Source organism: Tachyglossus aculeatus, chromosome X1 (assembly GCF_015852505.1).
Source record: "Tachyglossus aculeatus isolate mTacAcu1 chromosome X1, mTacAcu1.pri, whole genome shotgun sequence".
In the NCBI taxonomy this organism is placed as follows: Eukaryota; Metazoa; Chordata; class Mammalia; order Monotremata; family Tachyglossidae; genus Tachyglossus; species Tachyglossus aculeatus.
The window spans coordinates 81,867,009-81,890,732 of NC_052101.1; the positions used below are offsets into that span (position 1 = coordinate 81,867,009).

General features: G+C 45.5%; 1 protein-coding gene across 1 annotated transcript in view; it reads left to right on the forward strand.

Moving 5' to 3' along the window:
- Positions 1–23,724, forward strand: part of WNT7A (Wnt family member 7A) — a 63,749-nt gene that overhangs the window by 17,990 nt on the left and 22,035 nt on the right. Inside the window, exon 3 of the mRNA XM_038772901.1 lies at positions 13,044–13,315. Within this exon, the coding sequence (XP_038628829.1) occupies positions 13,044–13,315 (272 nt within the window). The remainder of the gene's footprint in view (positions 1–13,043; positions 13,316–23,724) is intronic.

The following is a 23,724-nucleotide window of genomic DNA, read 5'->3' on the forward strand; positions in this document are numbered from 1 at the left end:
AGAGTGTGAGGCCACTATCCTGGGACAGCCCATAATTGTAAGTCCAATACTTTAAAAGTTTCAATAACAAAATAAATGAGAAAATGTTTTGGTGTTTTTTTTAGTATGTACAGTACAGGTCAACTCTGTTTTGTGCTGTAACAGCAGGCCCAACGTTTACTTCTGCAGAAATGAAATACTGGCGGCATCCCTTTTTTGCTGGTGATCAGATAACTCCGCCCCTTTCCTATCCCAGATCTCTCTCGTTTTGCCTCCTCAGCGCCTCTTCAAACTTCCTCCATTCCTGTGGTCCCTCTCCTTCCTCTGCTCCCACCCGGTATCATTTGAAAGCATTTTTTTTTTACAAACCTATTTCACTTCTGTGGTCATGGTCAGTCCCTTGCCCACTTGCAGCCCCCCATGGCTGCTGCAGTACCCGAAGCTGCAGGGAAGGGACCAGCCATAGACATGTTGTTAAAACAAGTGGTTTCCCTGTGTAGAGGGAGAAGAGGTAGAGCCACAGAGATGGAGGTAGTGAGTGGGAGGGGATGTATGGGAGCCCTGAGGGAGTGGTGGACGTTTGAAGGTGGGGAGCAGAATGGGAGAGTCCAGAGGGCAAGGAGGGAACAGGGTTACCTGCTTGCCACCTGGAAATGTCAAAGAGGGGGAAGCACAACTATTTTGCTTAAGCTAAAATAAGTCAGCTATCCTCTCAGGGTCACACTTGGAGAGTTTCCAGTACTCTACCAGTCTGCAGTAGAGTCAAACAGAGACCTACCCAATATGTTCCTAGCTTGGGCAGTGGCTAGTGAGCGGAAGGTGATCTGCTATAAGTCAAAACTCACCTGTGTTGGGCAGCAGCGGCCTGGGAGAGAGTCGAGGGCAGAGACTCAAACTTACTGCACGGAAGGAGGTGATGGTAAACCAGTTCTATATTTTTACCAAGAAAACTCCATGGATACACTACCAGAATGACTTCAGATGGGTTGAAGATAACTCAACAGCATAAAACAAGACAAAATAAGTCAGCTATATTAACATGGAACCCTCAGTTTGTAAGCTCGTTGTGGACAGGGAATGTGTCTGCCAACTCTGTTTTGTTGTACTCTCCCAAGCACTTAGTACAGTGTTCTGCACATAGTAAACACTCAATAAATGCCATTGATTGATTCCATCTCATTATTTCATTTCCACCCTAAACATATAAATAATGAAGGACAATGAAGGACAGTTTTTCATTTTCAAATATGACACTATCGTTGATGATATTCTATTTGTGTGTGTATGTGGCTAAAAATACTGAAAGGTGACCAACAATTCATTCCACATTGTATAGCTGTGAAGATTGCTTTCCTTGCTGAACTAGTATATTTGCCAAATGCTGGGCCTGATAATATTTTCGATTCTGCTCCTTGGAATTCCAATTTTTCTGAAGTTTTTGCTCAAGGAAAACAATTCCTCTTCTGATTACCACTTGACAGGCTGGTTTGCTGCTGCTCTCTCCCAAGAGTTCACTGCTGCATCACATTCTTTGAGACTGTGTTTCACTATGTTTTTTTTTATTTATTTTTCCCTTCCTGCTAATGTGTGCCCACAATATAGTAGCTATTTGGGAATCCTGCTATGATCCATTCTTCTCAAGTGTGCCTGCCCAGCACAACTGTGTTGCTGTAAACATTGCCTCAATGCTGGTGAGCTAATGGCATTCCAAGACCTCACTGTTGGTAATCTTGTCCTACCATTTGATTTTGGGTATGGCTTGCAGATGATGCTGTTGAAACTACTTAAGGAGTTGGGTGTGTCTCACAGTCATATAAGAAGATTGGTTTTCAATCAATCAATCAATCAATGGTATTTATTGAGTGCTTATTGCAAACAGGGCAATGTACTAATGCCACAAATGCTTTATAGGCCTTTAGTTTGGCATGAAGATTGATGCAACATTGTTACCATTGTTACCTATCTGTCAATCTCTCAAAGAGCATACTGGCTTCCTTGATTTGTGTTCGCGTTAAACAGCATAGCATGAGCTAGTGGATAGAGCACTGACCTGGGTTCAGAAGGACCTGGGTTTCAATCCTGGCTCCTCTACTTGTCTGCTGTGTGACCTTTGGCAAATCACTTCACTTGTCTATGCCTCATCTGTAAAATGAGGATTAAGATCAGGAGCCCCCTGTGAGACATAGACTGTGTCCAACCTGATTAGGTTGTATCTACCTCAGCGCTTAGTACAGTGCCTGGCATGTAGTAAGCACTTAACAGATACCATAAAAATAAGTAAAGGGAGATTTTGCTTTATTTGAAATTTTCACTTTATCATCATCATCCACTATCAGTATTTACTGAGTACCTCCCTTGTCCACAGCAGTATTCTAGATGCTTGGCTCATGCAATAGAAATCCGTAATGGAGTTTACAGTCTAACGGAGGAGACAGGTATACACAGATAGTGTAAGTATACATTGGGAATGAAAGAAAGAAACATAGTTACAACTGGATACAAAAAGAGTGAACAAACAAAAAAAGAGTAAATAAGTGGCGTAAATAAATATCAGTAAATAATATGATATATGCATAAAAGCTGAGGATAAGGATTCGTTGGAACATGCCTCCTGAAGGAAATTGTTTTAAGAGATCTTTGAAGATGGTTGGGGGGGGGGGGCACGTTTTAGTGAATTTGAGTGGGGAAGGGAGTCCCATGCAGGGGGAAGGGCTGAACACTGGATCAGAGATGGGAGAATTGAGAGCAGGGTACAGATAGTAGGTTAGCTGGAAAGGAGGCAAGAGTGTCGCCAACTTGTACTTCCCAAGTGCTTAGTACAGTGCTCTGCACACAGTAAGCGCTCAGTAAATACAATTGATTGATTGATTGATTGAGTGGGAGGTGCGGTGTTCCAGAAGGAGAGGGCAGGAAAGAAAGAGAAAGAAAGAGAGAGCAGTTGAAGAACCTTGAACTCGATGATCAGGACTTTGTTCAATGTGGAAGAAAATGTGTACCCATCGGAGGTTTTTAAGGAAGGGAGCGATGTGCACTCTGGATGGCATTTTTGGAAGATGATTCTGGCAGCCCAGTATAGGACAGATTGAAGAAGGAAGAGGCTTTAGATAGACCATTAAGGAGGCTGATGCAGTAGTCCACCCCCAAGGTAACAAAGGCTTGGATCAGGGTGATGGCCTTAAAGGATAGAGAGAAAGAGGCAAATCTGGAAAATAATAAGGGGCTCAGACTGTAAGCCCCATGTGGGACAGGGACTGTGTACAACCTGATTATTTTATTGCTTGGAACAATGCTTGACACATAATAAGCCCTTACCAAGTACCATTAAAAAAATGAAATTTCTAAAAATTTTTTTAAAGGTTCCTGTCACAAATTCTTGAGCCTATTCTTGAAGTCAAAATTCTAGATGATAAGGATTTGTTTGCCTTGATGCATTTGTCTGCTTCCATTCCCAGCCACACCTCTACCTGTTTTCCTTATCTTTAGCAGCCACAGCCACACCAATCATAAGAGCACACCCTTTGAAAACAAAGTACTTCTCTCTTCCTAACCCTAACCTTCCTCCCAAGGTCATCACTTGCCCTTTTCATGGCATATCCCGAGTCTTCCACTGTTTCATAGTACTCCAGTTTAAGTTTTACGCACCATTTTCAGTTTGAACCACAATTACAACAACAATAGCATCTTTCTTCCTGAGAATTCAAAGCACTTTCACTTCTATGATCTTATGTTATCTTTGTATCTTTTCTGTGAGGCAGGGAAGCAGCTGGTATTATCCCTGTTTTCAGAGAGCGATTGTAAAACACAGAGCTGTTAACCTGAAGTTGTCCAGTGAGCCACTAGTGGAGCTAAGGTTAGAAGCCAGGCTTCCTGACTCATTTCTCAGTACTCTTTCTCCTAAACCAATTGTCCACCCATAACTTTTAGTTTTGGGCAAATCACTTGTGCAGAATTCTGTTAACTGGTACCTTCAGAAGTTATACCAGCGGGGACAAGTTGCCAAGGATAGGTGGCATTTCCCTTTTCCCGCCCTGTTCTAAAATTTGCCACTGTTGCTTTTGGGGCATCTTGTTAGGACGTACATACGTGTCTGCCTGAAGCCAAATCTGGGTGAATGGTGAAAATAACATCTGAGCTAATCCCGCCCTCTGCTTAATGGACCATATGTTCACAGTCTTTCACAACTCAATGAACCAGAGATTGGTAGCTGATGATAGTCATCCCAATTAAGACAAGCTTACCTTGAGATTGCTCACTTGACCTCCTAGAGAAAAGGCAGCCAGTTTGTGGACCATGATACTATTTCCTTATGTGTGCTTCCTGATTTAGCCAGGGAATATGAATAATTGACAGCAGTAACCATCAAGGGGTGCTGGCGGTTCCTCTGTACCAGCTACTCACTACTGGACTCTGGGTATTGCCCAAGGCCATCCGAGGAAGGCAGAGTTAGCGGGTGTGAAAAAGCCCAAGACGCTCTCTTACTGACGTCATAGTTCCTGTGACAGATTTGGAAGTGGAATTAGTGGTGGAAGGCCCTGTGGCTAGTTGTGCCACATTTGCACATTTCTACTCATTTTCTTTTCCTCCAGTAAGTGTGTGAATGGACTTGTGTGGAATGGGAGCCCAGACAAATATTTCTATAGAAAAATCTGTTCAGTAAATATATCATTGCCTTGGGTAGATTTTACATGGTCTCACTATTCTCACTGCCTATCCCCAAGTCAAAAACCATCCCATCCACTCACCGTGTCCTCTCTCCTTTGGGTGCCTTGATTTGGAGACAGACTCCAATTATTTAACATACTGAGTCATTTTTGGAGAGCAATTTTCTTGTGGTTTACTTCTTTGATTCCTATCTTCCAATTCCCGCAGTCTTCTGCTGGCCAAGGTTCCTGGTTCGGAAAAAGACATTTTTATTTATCAACTTGAGAGCCTAGTTCTTTTCTTTTGCTACCATCATTATCTATTTACTGTTTCCTTATTGCAATACATTACACAAGGTGTCAAGGGAAATCACAAGAGAAGTATAAGACAGGGAATTTACTGTCTAAATTGGAGAGATAGGCAAGCATGAAAAAACAAGTGTTCAAATAAAAAGGACAAGAGCACAAAATATATACAGACATTCACAGCTATGTTTGTAAGTGCTAAGGAAGTAGAAGTAGTTGGTGCATATATCTGTACATTTGTGTATGTTTTTGTTTGTCCTCATTTGCATCTCTTATGTTTTAGTTTTAGATTAGTGGTGGGCAAAATACAGCCCACTAATTAACCCTATCTGGCCCACCACTACGTCCCACACAAGTAATTATTATATATTAGCAAGCCACTCAAGAATACCTATATCAAGTTTATTAGCATGTTTAGAAGTAGTAGATGCTGAATACCGTTGTTGACTGACCAACACAATTTCAGATGTACATATATATACATATATAGCTATACATACATGTATAAGCATGCATACATATGTGTTTATATAGAAATGAGAACATACACAGTTGTCCTTCATTTTTGAAAATGACGTTACTGATGGTGAGTTCCTATCTATGCATGTGAGTGTGGCTGAAAAGACCGATGTGTGTCCGACACTCTCTCCCACACTGTTTGCACGTAAGGATGGATCCCTGCTGCGCTAATGGGTTTGTCCTATACAGGGCCTGTCTCTGTTTTCGAGCCTGCCTCTTGGCCTCCTGATCTTCACGAAGCCTTCATGAACCAGCCAGATATGGAGTCGACATCGTGAAATTGAGTGACACTAGACTTCCTGATGAAGGACAGCTTACAGAGACAGGTGCTGGGTACACCTTCTGGAGAGGCCTCCCCCTCTTCAGAGCGACACCAGAGTCTCTCACCTCCCAAATCTGCCAAGAGGCTTAAGGGACTGACTGATGTCCCTCTGCCTGCCTCCTAGAGCAGAAGTGCTTTGCTACTATCATTAGTGCCCGGGACCCAACAATGGCAAGTAGAAATGAAGAGGAAGAAAAATTCTGTAAGGATCCAATTAGGCTCATCTCATCTGCTTCAAATTCCAATAAGATGATCATCATGGGGGATTCCAATGGGCAGAGATTCCAAAACAGGGAAACAGGGAAAAAGAGTCATTGGTTTTCATAAATGTAGAAAGCTAAACGGCTATGGCCCAATTCTACTTAATGAAATTGCAAAACAGCAGCTCAAAATGGCCAACACTATCTCTTACTTCCTAAAAAAGAAGAAAGCATCTTGGATGAACTTAAAGCCTAAACAATGGCACCTCACAGATTATGTCATCAAAAAGTGGCATCCAAGCCACCAAGAAGGTGAAGCATCAAGCTCCCGGAAAACAAAGTGATCTGCAAGGTACTCAATGACAGCAGTCCTATTGGAATGTGGAACCCCAGCTATGAGTAACAACTTTGACAGTGAATAAGCACCTTTCAGTGATACCGCCTACCAGGGAGACTTCAATATAGTGGGTGGGTATGGCAAGGAGACACCATCAAGACAGGTTTGCCGAAAATGACTCGGAGATTGAAAGATGGTTTGCAGCAGAGGAGGAACTGCATCAACACCACCTCAACCCCACCTTGCAAATTCTCATAATCATATCAAAATGGAGGCCTTCAAAAACCTGTGAGGGGCCATACTGCTCAAACTAAGAATTATGTGTGACCAGTGGTGGGACACCAAAGTTGAAGAGATCCAGGGATACGTTGACCCCAACCAAATACAGACTTCACCTTATCATTAAAGACTTTCTGTGTACTGAGTACAAATGTGATCACACTCATCACAGAAAAAGAGGGGATGCTACACAGATGGCAAGAACACTCCTGAACAGGCTTTTCACCACCGAAGAGGAAGCCCTAAGAGGCACAGAAAACAGAGATATACACACCTGCTAAAGGGATTACTGGAATGATTGGAGTGACTTTCATCGATTTTATACCAACAGACTGAATCAACCTCTGGCCAGATCTACACTAGCATATCATTCAGATAACTGAAATTAAAAATATAATGTCTCCTGAAGTATTCAGATTGCTACTGGAGACCTGGATTATGCATAGAAAGCTTCTATATTTTCTTCCCCAACCCCCGTGTGTAGATTTCCTTTAGATAGTGTCTTTCTTTCCATCTTTTGTTCCTTCCAGGGACTGACCATAATATTTGGCCCCAAGAAGTAGGGTTTGGGAGTGTGTATTTAAGTCCAGTGAGTGGGCATTTTATCTATTCAGTTATCCAGTGTTTACTCTGGTGGGTCTAAAATTGCTTCCGGAGAGTAACCTCATGTTTTGCAAAACTGAAAGTAAGTTCTGTGAAAGTCACTTGCTTATTTATGTTATGCTGCATGGGGCAAATCTATGCTCCAGGCTCTGCCCTCATCCTATACTGGAGGGAGGGAAAACAAAGATTGATTGATTGAAGGGGTGACTCTCAAGGAAGACATCCTGTCCTTCTCCTCTTTTCTCCCCTTCTTCTCTCTCTCTCTCGTGTGTATAGAGCGATATATATTATATATCTATATCCACACGCACACTTATATATGTCTGATTCTCCATTAAGCACTCTGGATCACAGTTGGCGATTGACTGGGTGGGTTGCAGTAGGAGGTAAGGGTGCAAAGTGCTTACCCACACCCACTACCATAAGCTGCCCACTTCATGCCTGCTTCAGCCCTGTCTCCTGGAGGAACAAGGCTGCAACGAAAATGGGAACTTGGGGAGGGGGCCTGATAGTAAACCCTCCACCTCTCTTTCCTCTCCACTGCTGCCACCACAGAGCCACAAACGCCCATGGAGGCAGAGTTCCCTGTCCTCCCCCACATCCCTGCCTCATGTTCCTGCTGATCCCTCCCCCTTGACCATTCCCCTGCCCGTTCTGGTTGCAGGGGTCAGAGCCTCTATGGTGGAAAACAGACACCCCCTCCCTCAACCTCTCTCACCCTCTCTTAACAGCTCTTCTTCCTGGTTCCCACCATAAGGACCCAAGTCCTCATGGTGGTGCCACCCCCTCCCCCTGCATTGCCCATTCCCATTGCGGGTGCCAAAGTCCCCATGTCAGGAAATGCCACTCCCCACCCCAAGTTCCCACCATCTGTCCCTCTGCCATCTACTTACCAGCTGTCTCCAACATCATTTCTGGTAAGTATTCGGGGTTGTTGGGGGTGGGTATTTATGGTTCCATTGCCGCCTGTGTGTTCACGTTGCGTCAGTATCTTTGTATCTGCACGTCTGTGACTCTGCTTGTGTTTCTGTGTGCCTGCTTCGCTGTCTGTGTACAGGGCCAGGTTTGCACTTCACATTTGTTCACATACACCCTAGACATATGTTCTTCAACTTCGCTTGTCTTGCCTGACTTTCATTTTTTCTGTAGAAAATATGTAAAGAAAAATGGAAATACATTTTGTAAATAAAAGTACTAGTCATTGAAATGGTGAGGATTTTGATAAAATAGGTTAATCCATCTAGCTGAACGTAAATCAAATGGCATTGCAGGTGTAACTGCATATCCAAATGAATTGCATGCTTATTTGATCTAAAATGATAGCAACAGGTAATACGTGCTTCCTTTATTACCAGCAGTTCTTTGTTTTAGGTGTAGTACTTTACTAAAATAATATTATTTTTTAGCAACATGCTTTTATGGGTTCAACCTTTTTGACTCTGCTCCGTTGGGAGCATCCGCTCTCTGATCTAGTGGGCACCCGTACAGTGGGTAGTTCCATCAGAAGGTATCAAGCGTATACTATATAGTATCTGGGAATGGATGTGCTATTCATTTTCCCTAGCAACAAAGCCGTATAACCTTATTATTGTCATTATTATTGTTAACTTCAATTAAAAAACAATCACCATGCTAGAATACTGGTGTCTATTTTGCTTGTGGGTAATCCACCCCTATCTATGTGTCCATGTGGCTGCATTGCTGCCTGCGTGTCTCTGTGTTACATCGCTGTCTGCATGCCATGTGTGTGTGTGTGTGTGTGTGTGTGTGTGTGTGTGTGTGTGTGTGTGTGTGTGTGTGTGTGTATGAGAGATGCACACTCATATGACAGTGGGTCTTTGCTAGTGTTACATTTTGGGCCTCATACCTGGCAGGCAGGAACAGATGGATGTTCAGGTGGAAGCCTCTGCCTTTCCCAACCCAGAACAGGCAAAATCCTTCTATTTCAGCAAAGGTTGCTCCTCTGTCTGCCACTGTGGGATGGTATTCCCTTTTCAAGGCGCCTAAAGGCGCAGGACAATTAATCTTTCTTTGTAAGCTACTTGTGTTGCAGGGGCTGATCCCATGGCCTACCCCCCTCTCACACGTTCCATTGAGGAGGACAATGGCAGAGCTGGGCCTCAGCTCTGTGAATCCCGGCACGATCATACTGTGAGCAAAAAGTTCTATGATATTATTGTTATGCCAAATAGCTTTGAAATTTCCCTCACCCCCTTGACAGGTTGAACTAATGGCATTTTCATCTTCATTACACCATTACCTCTTTGCTGAGGTAGATAAAAGAAGCAGATATTTTCATGAAAAGACTCACTTATTGTAAATCTAAAAATACCCACACTAATGTGCAGCTGTGTGGGGTGGGGGTGAAGTGTACAATTTCTCATCCAATCCTTCTGGCAACATGTCCACTTTCTCTGAGATTGTTGCATCCCAGCCTTTGGAGATGTCACTGGGCCTTGCTGGCCAAAGACAATATCCTTTCAAATGAAAAGGACACTTTCTCTCTGGTTTCTCACTTAGGAACATTACCATGTGTTTTCACTTGACATTTTTAATCTCCCTAAATCCATTCTTCGATTACAAAGAGAACAGTGAGCAACCGGGGGACCTAGTCACCGTGCACTAATCTACAGCTCTAGCAGAGGTTGTGGATTAGTGCATAATGAATAAACCCCCTGGTTACTCACTTTTATTCTGAGGTGTGATATTATGGTGATTAATACTGCTATGGCTGCTACTAAGGGTAATGATGCTATCCCTTGTTATAACGTGAAAATAGTATTAATCTGAGAGGATAAATACAGTGTTCCCAATTCTGCTCTGGTGAAAGGCAGAGATGGACTGTCGTCAGTCAATGGAGGGACACTCCACTGGCCTTAGACAAAGAGGGGCAGAAATACTACCCTGCCTTGCCCTGTGCAAGGATGCTAGGCAGTCCTTGCTCTAGAGGTATGTCCTCACGGGTGCTCGGCTCCAGGGCCGAGCAGTTGGGCAGGTGATGGTGGGGAATCTCCCGTCAGTGAAGCAGCACAACCCCACTCCTCTTTGCCTCTCCAACGATATGAGGAAAACAGCTGTGTAGTTAGAGACTCGAGTGGGTGAGGGCACAGAGTACTATTACCAGATAGATAGCTCCAACTCAACAGTATTAGCACAAGCATTTTCATCGTAGCTTTCAACGCTGGCTCTCAAAGAAACCCTGAGAGCTTTTGGGGAAATTTTAAAGGATCCCAAACCTGGAGCTGCTGAGTTCTGTACTGCTGATTGCTTGAGGGGGGTGGGGGGAAATTTGTTAGTACAACATGATCACTTATGCTCTTTCTTCTTAGCTACTGCATCCTCTTTCCTTGCCCATCCCTCCCCGTATCACCTCATTCCCCATTATTTCCTCCTCCCCATCGGCTTCTCTTCTTGCCCATGAAACCAAGGGAAGATATCATTTTCACTCGACCCTTCTCAACAGTATGGAGATCATGCAAGTCTCCTTTTTTGTTTGGTAAAGGGGTGATGGGATCCCCGGCAGAGTCACTGAATGAAAAGGTCTGAGAACAACTGATCTTTATTCTTTCCTGAATCCCTGTCCACATCCCTCTGAGGTGAGTTTGAGGCAAATATCAGATCCAGGGTAAGGAGGAGATTCTGGGGCATGGAGAGGTAAGGGGATTGCTCACCCAGCAACCTAGTGATAGACCTTGGAAAAGGCTTCTTCCTGGTGACTGACTTCTCTAGTCCAGCACTCTGGGGGAATCCTTGTGATTTAGTGTTAGGATTGATGCTGCTGAGAATGAGTTGAGTTGGGGGTCCACTTCCAATTCACCAATTCTCATGTTCCGGATCCTTGGTCATGCCATGTTGTGTCTCAGTGTCCCTAGCTGGTGAGCACAAAGAACTGACCTTGCCGCCTGCCCACATAATGTAACTAGATTTCCTGATTTGAGCAGGCCAGTCAATCATGGTTTTTAGGGTTTTTTCCTGCCACTCAGATGGCTCTCTGGCAGATCCCAACCTAAGGTTCTGCCTTTGGACAGGAGAGTGGGAGGGCACCCAACACGCACAGCAATTGTGGTCCCAGCACAGCAGCAGAGTGGAGGAGGCAGGGTGGAGGAGAAACTGCTCAGTCTCTTTCTCCTTTTCCCTCTCCTCCTCTTCACTCTTCTTCAGTCTTCTCTTCCTCCTCCTTCTCCTTCTTCTTTTCTTCTTTGGTGACAGCAGCAGCAGCAGCAGCAGGAGACAGAGACTGACCCGGACCTTCCTGGGTCAAAATTTAGAGGTTCAAGTGCAACCAGAATGATGTGTTGGCAGCTGTGCTGGAAACTCCAAGGTATTGCCAGGAAGAGGCCAGTTAAACCAGGGCAGATGTTGCTCCCGCCAGTACTTCTGCTTCCTCCCAGATGGTGGTAGCAGAGGGTGGCATAGCCTGGCAGTGGTGATGGCAGATGGTGGCTCAGTCAGAGCCCCCTTTCCTTCTCTCTTCCTGCCCTCTCTCTCCCTCTTTAAATGCTGTTTTCAGGAATGTGAATCTCCTGAGACTTCTGTTAAATTCAGTAATTGTAGGGCTCAAAGGAAAACAGCAACTCTTGTGGCTCTGTTTCTTCAAAACTCAACTTGATGAAAATTAATTAGGGAGACATTGGCTTTGCCTGTCAGTTTGGAAAAAGTGTGCTCTCTGAGCAAAACTCTCCCTGCAGTTTTGAGGGTACCCTTTGCACACCCTGATACAGTGTTCTCTAATATTCAATGAGCAGGGAAATGTGCTGACGCTGCACCCAGACCAGACACTCACTGCTAAACCATCAGCTTCTGGGGAGCCAGCATGCTATCTGTATACAAATGGTGGCCTATTCAATTTCCTTTTAATGACCTGATTCTATGTTTCTCTACTCTGAAGCCCTGATGGGGCCCCGCACTGTTCTAGGCACTATAAACACTTTTCACAGTTGAGGCATTGATTGTCAAAGACAGGAAAAGAACTCAGGCAGTCAGGTTTGGAGACCTATGCACCTTTCTTGCTACCTACACAAAAAGAACCCATTTTGAGTCTTAGAAACCTCTGACGCTAGAGTCCTGAAGGCCAAGGCAAAAGGCCTCCAATGAGGTATGTACTAATAAGAACTGAGTGGCATTTTCAGGGGCTGGCCTTCATTTTGGCTTTTACTCCTACAATCTTAGGCTGGGAGGCACCTTGAAAGATCTTCTAGTCAGGCACTTTCCTCATCTGGGGTCCACTTTTTCCACAAAACCGTGGAAGCAGGGTTGATAAGGGTGCTCCCAGGCTGCTGATATAGTGGGTGGGCTCTTCACTTTAGTACTTGGGAAATGGGAAATGTGTGCTGCAGAATGGAAAAGCTATCAGCTACTTTTTCTGAACTAGTGCTTGAGGGGGTCTGGGAAAGTGTCCACTCAAACAGGGTTAAAACAAAGATGGTAGCATGCCAGAATTCACAGTCACAGCAGGGAGATTAGCATGGGAACCTGATTGGGATCTATCCCCCTCTACCTAGGCAGGGTCATACCTAAACCCTCTCAGCCAGATGAGAATGTATCCTGTTTGAAAAGCCCTCCAGAGATGGATCTTCTACATCTTTCCTCCAACTCCCACCTATAGAATAGCCTTTACCGTCAGAAAGCTCTTATTTTAAAGTCAATCTAAATCCCTCCCTTTGTAGCTTAACTCCATTTCCTCTTATTCTGTGTTCAGGAGAGATAGAAAACAGCCTGTCATCATCTTTTGTAATTTAGTCCCTTTAGAACTGAATACTAAGCTGTCTCAACTTTCTCTTCTCCCAGGTAGAGCAATCCCAGTGCCTTAAGCTTTTGATTCCTCAATATGACAATGACAATTCCATTTCTCATTTCAGGGAGCCGGGAGGCGGCCTTCACCTATGCCATCATTGCCGCGGGGGTTGCCCATGCCATCACGGCCGCCTGCACCCAGGGCAATCTGAGTGACTGCGGCTGCGACAAGGAGAAACAAGGGCAATATCATAAAGAAGAAGGCTGGAAGTGGGGCGGCTGCTCTGCGGATATCCGCTATGGAATAGGTTTCGCCAAGGTGTTTGTGGACGCGAGGGAAATTAAACAGAATGCCAGGACACTCATGAACCTCCACAATAATGAGGCAGGACGGAAGGTAGGTCTGCACTCGTCACCACTAAGGCAGGTACATTTGAAATTCCATGCTGCCAAGGTTCTACTTTTAGGTGCCTCCCATTATAAAAAAAACCAAATTTGCTTCCCAAAATCCAAAGGCTGGAAGGAAGCTCAGGGGGCCATTTAATACACTTGAATACCTTAGGACTACTAGCCCTTCTGCTGTATATGTTTTTGTGCTCTCCTCAGCTTGTTCCCCATGCAAACTCCTGATTGGCTGAAATGTCCTTACGCAGTCCTTGGTCCTTGTCCTTAGCATAGTGCCTGCCACATAGTAAGTGCTTAACAAATATCATAAAATAGAAAAACTACAAAGGAAAACCTGTTGGAGTCTGCTGTCTGTGAGCCCATTAAGGCACACAAGGAATGGTGAAGATAGGTGATGGAAAACAGGGCTCAGAAGAGAAGCTCAGACCAATGGCATAATGGAGGATGAGATTTGTAGGAGTGTGAAAAGTTAACACCACCTTCTGCCATCCAATCTGGGGCTCTGACACCCATTAGTGACCCTTCCCTATAGATTCAACCCAGCTGGGCTAAGGGATTTCATTCTGTGTTGTTCGTATATACATAATGCTAGTGTCCAGGAGAGGGCCAGGTACTTTGTGAAGTGTTCCAATGCTTAGCACAGTGTTAACATAGTAAGTGCTTAGTAAAAATATCATCCTTATTATTAATTGTTAATTATTATTAATCATTAGGGTGAGGTGGGGAGAATTACATGAACTTGTCAAGCAACTGAAGTACAAAGGAGTAACAGCTAACTTGAGGATGACAGGCTTGCCTATCTCTTCCACCCGGTAATCTGCTGAGCTTTTAACCCTGGATTGCATGCTCCTTGAGGGTAAAGAATATGTCCTACTTCTCTGGAATATTATCTAAGCTCCCAGTAGAGTGGCACTCAGTGAGTACTGTTGATACTGGTCCTTGAGGAAATCACCAGGGTCAGCAGCTCTCTTTGCAGACAGAGACTTCACTCCAGGGCAGATTCCTCTCTTTGGGAAACAATGCGCCAAGGCATTCGAATGCAGTCACCTGACCCAGAGTCCAGCGTGACTCTGTTTTTTGGAAAAGATATTACTGACAGTAAGATCCTATCCAGATATGTGAGTGTGACTGGAAAGACCAGTCCATGATGGACACACCCTGTTGCATTGTTTGCACATTGTAGCCATGCTACGCAGATGGGTTTATCCCCAAAAGGGCCTGTCTCCATTTTGGAGGCTGCCTCCTGGGATCCTACTCTCCACAGAAGAGCAACCCTTCTACTGGTTGTTGCCCATCAGGTTGGCAACTACCAATGGTCCACTACTAATTCGCATTGACTGGGTTTCACTATGTCTTTCAGTTGCTTATTCTGCCCTCCCAGCTTGCATGTGCCCACTTTTGGTTCACCCAACAGCAGCTGTCTAGGTATCCCGCTGTCATCTATTCTTCTTACATGCCTGCCCAGCAGAGCTGTGTTGCTGTGAACATTGCTTCACTGCTGGCGAGCTGAAAGCATTCCAGGACCTCATTGATGGCGATCTTTTCCTGCCATCCATTTGATGTTGAGTATGGTTCATAAGCTGTCCTGGTGAAACTGCTCGAGAAGCTGGGTGGGTCTTCTATAGTAGGTCCAGGTCTCAGTCATTCTGGAGCCACACGGAAGGTCATAGGGGCTTGATCAACAGCCATATAGACCTTCAACTTGGTATGGGGTTTGATATCCCATTATCACCACACTGTTTTGCAGTTGCTGAAAGCCATGCTGACCGTTTTTAAATCTGTTTTTTAAGTTTTGCTTATCCATGCATCCCCAGAAGTCTAAGGGGAACCTTCCCCTTTGGGTCTCTTGCAAAGTAAAGGGTCTCTGTGCTGTAAAGAAGCAAATCTGGCCCAGGAAACCAAGTCATAGCATGGGGATTGGAGGAATGGGGAGGGCATAAAAAGGGAGGCGTGAAAAGGTGGAAAGCAAGGGAAGCTGATCTGAGTATCCTTGTGCCTCCACCTGAATTGGAACTGATGTCATCACCCTCGTTCAGTATCTGTTACACAGGTGAGAGATGACTAAGCCAGAGCATGTCTCTGGAGAAGGTGCCACTCAGAACAAATGGCCCTAAGTATGTCCACGCCACTGGCAGCGCCCATAAGGCTTTAAATTCACAGGTGTGTGTGGTGCACTATGTTTTCCTTGGTTCCTTTTTTTCTCTGCTCAGTGTCTGTGTTCTGAAAGGTGAGAAGAGCAGGGTCACCCCCAGCTCTGAAATGCCCAACAGATTCTTAGGCTTAAGGCACCAGGGCTAGTACTGCTGCTGTTTTTGCTGCTCTGACTTTTTCAGGCCGACAGTGCCAGGGCTCAGCATGCTCTCTGCTCTGATGAGAGCTGCCACCGTATAGTAGGGAGAAAGTCTTCCCTGGTCTTTAAGGACAGTGCTGACTTTCCCAGTCATGCTGAGTTTTCTTAAGAAAGTTTAAACCAGGACTGGATGGGACCCATAGACTGCTAAGGACAGCTGTGCGCTCCTAGGCCTGACCCTGGTCTTTTCACCTTCGCGCTTTACTCTTAAGCCATTTCCAGCTCTCCCCATGACACTCTAAATGGGAAGTCTCCTCGTGCCATCATTCCCTTGCTGTGCTCAGTCCCTGTGATATTTTTCAATCGACTGATTCACATAGCAAACTCTTCAGCCATTAGATCCCAGCTGGGATCTTTTCCATTTAAAGGAAAGTATTCCAGGAAACTGATCTCCCTGTTCGGGCCAAACGGTAGTTTTAAGTTCAGCCAGGTCTAGATGAGTCTGTGTGTGTTTGTGTCAGATCTTCTAGGAAAGATATTTATGGCATGTTTCTGCCAATGGGACCACTATTAGGGACATCGAGAAGAGCAGGGCATTTCTAGTGCAGGAAAGGTCTATTGTCCCATGTTACTATGGGTGGGTGGTGAGGACAGGATCAAATTTGTCTCTTCCTTGCTGTGCCTTTTACTCCTCTTTCCTTCTGACATTGAGTTTCCTTGAATGGCAATGTATGTCAGTGTTACATCACTGCTGTGCTGAGTACAACTCCACTGGATGAGTCACTGGGATGAATCACTGATTAGATGGCAATGCAAGGGGACCCCAAGGTGGCTCTTTACTGACTATTTCTCTTTGAGAAATGACAAAGCCACCCGATTTACTAATTCTGACATCATTGGGATCAGGGGAATGTAGAGGCAGCTTCTGAGTTGTCTGTTCGAAGAAGTGTGGAATGAGGATGAAGCTGGGGAGAATTGAGTCTCTAGAGCTTGGGTAGGATAGACTACTACTACTAATAATAATATTGATAATAGTGGTATTTGTTAAATGCTATGTACCAAGCACTGTTCTAAATTCTGGGGTAGATACAATCAGGTTGGACACAGTCCCTGTCGCATATGGGGCTCACAATCTTGATCCCCATTTTACAGATAAAGGAACTGAGGCACAGAGAAGTGAAGTGCTTGCCCAAGGTCACACAGCAGGCAAGTGGCAGAGCTGGGATTAGAACCCACATCCTCTGTCTCCCAGGCCCATGCCCTTTCCACTAGACCATTCTATTTGCTCTCCTATCTTGGGGAAGAGAGTTGGACAAGATAACGCAGGGGCATGTTAGGATGTGGAAATGGAATCAATCGTTCTCTATTATCACCATGTCTCTATGAAACTAGCATTAGGAAACTAGTCTCCTTTCTTCCTGGAGTCTTCTTTCCCATACCTCCTAGGGACCCAGCTTAAAGATCCATATGATTAGAAATAAACCTTGCCTCTATCAACCTTGCAATCATTAGCAGTATTTACTGAGCACCTACTGTGTACAGAGTTGTGAGAAGCAGCATGCCCTAGTGGAAAGAGCATGGGCCTGGGAGTCAGAAGACCTGGGTTCCAATCCCAGATCTTCCACTTGCCTTGCTGGGTGACCTTGGGCAACTCCCTCAAATTCCCTGTGCCTCAGTTCCCTCATCTGCAAAATGGGGATTCAGACTGTGAGACCCATGTGGGACATGGACTGTGCCCAACCTAATTAGCTTGTAGCTACCCCAGTTCTTAGTATAGTGCCTGGCACATAGAAAGCACTTAACAAATACCATTGAAAAAAAGAGCATTATACTAAGCACCTGGGATAGTACACTAAAGTTAGTAGATACAGTCCCTGTCCTTAAGGAGTTTACAATCTTGTGGATGTACAATCTACTGCAGTCATTGTCCCTCCCTGGAAAGCAGATAAAGCACCAACGATGTGTCATCCACTTTGGCAGCTCCCTATTCCCAGTTCTGTTTTCATTCCCATTCTGAAGGATGGGCTGGACAGTCCGGAGAACCTAGATCACGTTCTGATCTCTAGAACATGAGGGCTGACACCCCAGGTTTCTCAACCTCAGAGGGGGAGCTGGGGGAAGCAGGGGCCTATAGAGGGGCTAAGAAGGCCCTCAAATTCATGTGAACTCTGATACTCTCCTTAAACAGGTCAGTCAGTAATCGAATGGGGAATAGCCCTATGCCAAGCAATCAGACATGAGAAGAAGAACTTGTCATACATCTTGGCCCAGCAAACCACAGTCCTCTCCTGTTTCTTTCTGTGTTTGAGCTGTGACTTTAGCAAGCTCTCCTTTATTGAGGTGGATCTAGGATGAAATGGCGAAATAATATAGTTCCCTCTAAGTTAAGGTTTGAACTCAGGAATCTAGAGGGAATGGCAGCCTGGCTGTATTTGACTCTCACCTCAATCGATCAATTGATGAATGATACCTATTGAGGGCTTATTGTATGTGAACGACTGTACTAAGTATTTGGGAGGGAACAGCAGGGTGAGTAGACATGATCCCTGTCCTCAAGGGCTCAGACGGTTCTAAACCGAAAACAGCTGATTACCCGGGCACAGCAACAAGACACAACTCTGTGGGGGTCTCTGTTCAGGGAACCTCAACCTTGGTCTTTGCAAGAGGATTGTTAGGTGGTAGGGAAGACAGCCCTTGATCTGTTGTCTCTTAGGCATGAAGCTGCTGAAACTTGCCTTAAGCCTGAGGGAGTCTAGGGATTGACAAAAATGAACTGAAATAATTAAAAGTCGGGTGAGGCTGCTCTGAATCGTCTGGATTCAGGAATTGGGGCAGATTACAGTCATCTAGGGGAAATGGGGGTCTTGAGGTTGATTGAAAGGGCAGGATTCAATCTAACCATGCAGAGGGGACTCCAAACTGATAATTCTTCCAGCAACCCCATCCTGCAGGCTGAATAGAGAAGAAAATCACATTCTTCCCTTCCAGTCCACTCCTGAAGGATTAATAGCATCCAGATAGGCTTCCTCTGTGCCACAGAAGGAGAAAAAATAATAAAACACTGTGGTGCACTGGAAATAATGAAAAATGATTGTGATAAAGGCAGTGATTGAGTTGACCCTTTTTATGGTATTTGTTAAGCGCTTAATAAGTTCCAGGCATTGTACTAAGTGCTGGGGTAGATACAAGCTAATCAGGTTGGACACAGTCTATGTCCCACATGGGGCTCACAGTCTTAAGCCCCATTTTACAGATGAGGTAACTGAGGCACAAAGAAGTGAAATGGCTTTTCCAAGGTCACACTGCAGACATGTGGCAGAGCCAGGATTAAAACCCTGGTCCTTCTGACTCCCAGGCCCTTGCTCTGTCCACTAAGTCACGCTGCTGGGCCCTGTCTCCAGACAGGTGACTACTTCTAAATCTCAGGGCAGGTTGATGTCAATATTCCTTAAAGATCTTCAGGAACAGAAACCCTACCATTTCCATTGATAACCTGTTCTACCATTTTCCTGTGGTCAGGAAATTCTTCTGTCTAACCTCTCTCTTGCTTTAATTTAAGCTCATTTCCTCTTGCTGAATCATCTGAAGACGTGAAGAAAAGCTGTTCAGGGTACTCCCGATGTGCTTGACGACATCCCTTAACTTTCTCTTCTCCAGGCCAGGCAACTCTAATTTCTTTACACTCTCCTCCTAGATCAGTGTCCAGTTCTTTAACTTTTCCTTTCCTCTCCTCCTTTTCTTTGCCCACCCCCGTGGGGCCGGCAGGTAGACTGTGATTGCTCAGGGAGAGACCAGCCTGACCCATGCCAAGTGGCATTTCTCTTCTATCTGTTCTTTGATGAACTAGTCAGAATCGGCAAGGGCCAACCTGCCTAGCCACTAGGTCTGCATTGGGTGTGCCTGCCCCGAACCTGACCCAACTGTGAGTTGGTGCTGCTGGGCTGATGAAATTAAAAAAAAAACCAACCATACCTCAATGAAATAAAACACAGGTCCTGGGCTCTCTCACTGAATTTTGTTCGTATTTGAAAGGATCAAAGATCTATTTTATAGCTCTCTCACTGTTTTTAGATAATAGTCTTAAAACAAGACTCAACTTGACAGACAAGTTCTGTATCTTGTCAACAGCAGGAGTAGAAGATAAAGGCAACATTAATGTTATTCTAAATTATGAGACGGCATCGGACTGCACAAGGGCTGTAATCCACAAGAATGAATTCTCATTCCACTTGTCCTCCAGTTTCAACTAATCAGAAATTGTGATACATGGTCCTACTTGTACTTTGGCTTTCAACTTCTTTTTCTACCTCATGTGGTTGAAAACCGAATTCCTGATTTACACTGGAGATTAGGAGTGATAAATGTTGATCATTTGCCTGCAATCACTGTTTTAGTGGATGCTGTCAGCAGGACCCAAGCCTGTTCTGGATGAGTTGTGCCTAGACCAGGGAGTGGGGGGATTACAGAGGATAATCCACTCACCAAGACAAAGCACCAAGGTCTCTCTCTCACCCCCAGCCCCTGATTTCCAGCTTCACTCAGTTCTCCTATAACCCAGTGGTTACCTTCTTCATACACCGCACAGGAAGGAAAACTCACGCAACAGTCAGTTTGCCTTGATCGGGTCTGGGCACATGCTTCCAATCTTTCATACAACCTTGCGTCACATTCTATCCAGACAGATACTTGTCTGGGTAGAAGCAGCGTGGCCTAGTGAAAAGAGCATGGGCCTGGGAGTCAGAGGGCCTGGGTTCTAATCCCAGCTCTGCCAATTGCTTGCTGTGTGACCTTGGGCAAGTCACTTAACTTTTCTGTGCCTCAGTTTCCTCAACTGTACAATGGGGATTCAATACCTGGTCTCCCTCCTACTGAAGACTGTGAGCCCCATGAAAGACAGGGACTGAGTCTGACCTAATTGGCTTGTACCTAACCCAGCACTTAGGGTTTGACACATAGTGATTAACAAGTTCCATAAAACAAACGGACAAGCAGAAGAACATTCCCTCAGTCCCCAAAAGTGTTCCATCCGAAACTTGAGAACATGGGTTCTGGAGGTACTGAGTGTGCTTGTCCTTCTATAACACACATCTTTGACCTGCTGTTCTTAAAGAGGATCAATGGAGATGACCAGGGTCTTAATAATCAGGGTATAAATGATCAGGGTCTTAATAAAAAATTTTGATATCACTGACTTAGGGACTGTGGCCTGGAGGTAAGCATTAGATGCTGTTTGGCCAAGGAGGATGATCTGATGAAGCCTGGAGTACAAAGAGCCACACGCCTGCTCACCCTGCCCACATTGCTGTTTATTTTGCTCTAAGTGAACTCTCTGCTGGCTCAACCCTGGATGATGGGGATCTAGACAACACTAGTTTGGGGCTTCTGGTCCAGGCCTGGGTCATCCCCAGTCCAAAGACCTTGAGGATTCTGGAAATGATCTGGGGTTCAACTCCACTTTGGGGGACCATTCCACTTACGGAATTGCTGGAATTGCTCTATTCTTTGCAATTTGGGAAGTAATAACACCAAGGTTATTTCTCTGCTTTGGCCTCCTGCTTCTTCAGGTGACTTTCCTTCTCCTGAGGCAGAAAGAACCGCTCCGCTTTGCCTAGAACTTGCCTAGGAGGAAGAAGAAGAGAGAGGCAGGGATTCCTTGATCAATCAGGTGACTGGTGGGGATTGACTACTGAACCTAGGCCGACATGCTCATCAAATTCTTTCTCTGCTCTGCTGCTTCCCACATGAAGACAGAGGCTTCAGAACCTAGCTGGCTCTTCAACGGTGGCCCAGAGCAGCAATTGCCCCTCTGACCAAGTGCACTGAGACAGGAGGCAGCATAGAAAATCTCTCTGAGGAATACAACATTGGGAAGGGATCTACAGGGCCAAATTGTTAGAGGGGAAAGGTGCTGCTGGAGTCTATTTCAACATTTGCTTCTCAAGGCCATTCAGAGTGGTAGGACCAGTTCAAGGGTAAGATCAGTTGGCCTAGCATACAAGAGACCTGGGCGGCTAGTGGACCCTCCAGGAGGAGATGACTGCCTGATGGCTTGCTGTGAGGGGAAGGGGCAGGGAGGCTAGCCATGCTCCTGGCATGCTCCAGCTCTAGGGGCCCATGGGGGCTTTGAGGCTGCTCAGACTGGAATGTGTGGCTCCCAAGGAAAGTGAGCTCAGGTAGATGGAATTCCCCTGGAGGAGTGAGGGTGGAGTGAGAGAGCTAGGGACACTCCTGGCATTTTCTGCCATCCCAGGGACAAGAAGGGACTCTGCTCATGCCACTCACTTTCTGTTCTTTTCCTGGCACATGTTGTGGCAGTGAGAATTGAATCATCCACCCCTCCTCTCCCTCCACCCTACCCTTCACCCTACCCTCCAGTGACAAAGGGTGAGCCAGTGAGACTGGAGTGGGGAGTCATTTCCTGAGGGCCAGACGGCTATGGAAATGGAGCCGGGCCCAGGGGGAGCCTGGTGATAAGGATCTCCCTGCTATGCCTACCCACTCTCTCACCCACCTCCCGCCAGCCACAAGTACCACTTGGACCCTTTGTATATTTGCCAGCAGTTGAAGAGCAGCGAAGCACAACTAGAGATTGAACATGGGCACCCTGCCCAACAGCTTCAGGGAGAAGCTAGGCATTCTGGCCCCTCCTCTCCACCTGCTACTACCAAACACAAACCCTCCCCTCCCCAAACTGGTATTTGGCCCTGCTCTGGCCTCTCCCTGATGTGGCCCTGGAGACTGCTGCTCCTTTGGGAAACTGGGCCAGCTAAGAAGGAAGCCTCCAACTATGCTGTACTGTACTCTCCCAAGTGCAAAGTATGGTGCTCTGCACACAGAAAGCGCTCAATAAATACAATTGATCGAATGACTGGTGTTCCCTCTAGTCTTTTCCACAGGGGCTCTGGAAGTCTTGGGTATTTTCCCATAAAGAAAACTCAGCTGCTATGAAGAAACAAGGAGAGACAGGGACAATCAATCCATCAATCAATAGCATTTACTGAGTGCTTACTGTATGTAGATCACTGTTAAGTACTCGGGAGAGTACAGTACAATAAAGTTGTTAGACACAATCCCTGCCCACAAGAACCTTACAATCTGGCAGACCAGAGCACTACTTTCCTTAGAGACACTGCCAAATGAGAATCTCTCAGGATTCACGGAAACACAGTTGACTCTGTGCCTCTGCTCAGAAGGCACATCTGGATTAGGGAGACTCTCCAGCCCAGGCCTAAGGATCTTAGGCTTCTTGCTGAGTCCCGCCTCCACCACTTGTCTGCTGTGTGACCTTGGGCAAGTAATTAACTTCTCTGTGACTTAGTTAGATCATCTGTAAAGTGGAGTTTAAGACTGTGAGCCCCATGGGGGACAGGGACTGTGTCCAACCTGATTACCTTGTATCTACCCCAGCGCTTAATGTAGTGCCTGACTCATAGCAAGCATCTAACAAATACCATAAAAGTAAAACAAAAGAAAAAACTGCATCTGACCTAGACCCAGTAGATGTTTGTGGATGCTAGTGATAGTGATTATTTTTTCTTTCCCAAGATAGGCCAGTTCAGGGATAGCCTACCTGGACATAGCCTCCGCCACTTCTTTTCTGTGTGACCTTGGGCAAGTCACTTAACTTCTCTGTGTCTCAGTTACCTCATCTGCAAAATGAGGATTAAAAGTGTGAGCCCTACGTGGGACAACCTAACTACCCTGTATCTACCCCAGGACCTAGAACAGTGCTTAGCACCTAGTAAGTGCCTAACAAATACCATAATCATTGAAGTCGCTGGCGTCTTTTAAGGAGATTGGAGTGAGATGGGACCAAGGGATTTCAAAATTTTGTTCCCTGGAAGATAGCAAACCTCAGCACACTCCTCTTTCCTCCTTCCCCTGCATTTCTAGTCACAGCAAAGAAAAATCCCCATTGAATCTCAGGAGTTTACAGAGAAGGGACATGGCTATCAAGTTGTTATGTGACAGGTTGCAGGTCCTGAATGGCGGTGGGAGTGCCACAAGCACATAAGCAGAGTTAGGAAGTGGACCCACGAGCCAGGACTTTCAATCACCATTTTTCTGCCAACACTTTTCTTTGTTTCACCTTTGTTCCCAGGACAAAATCT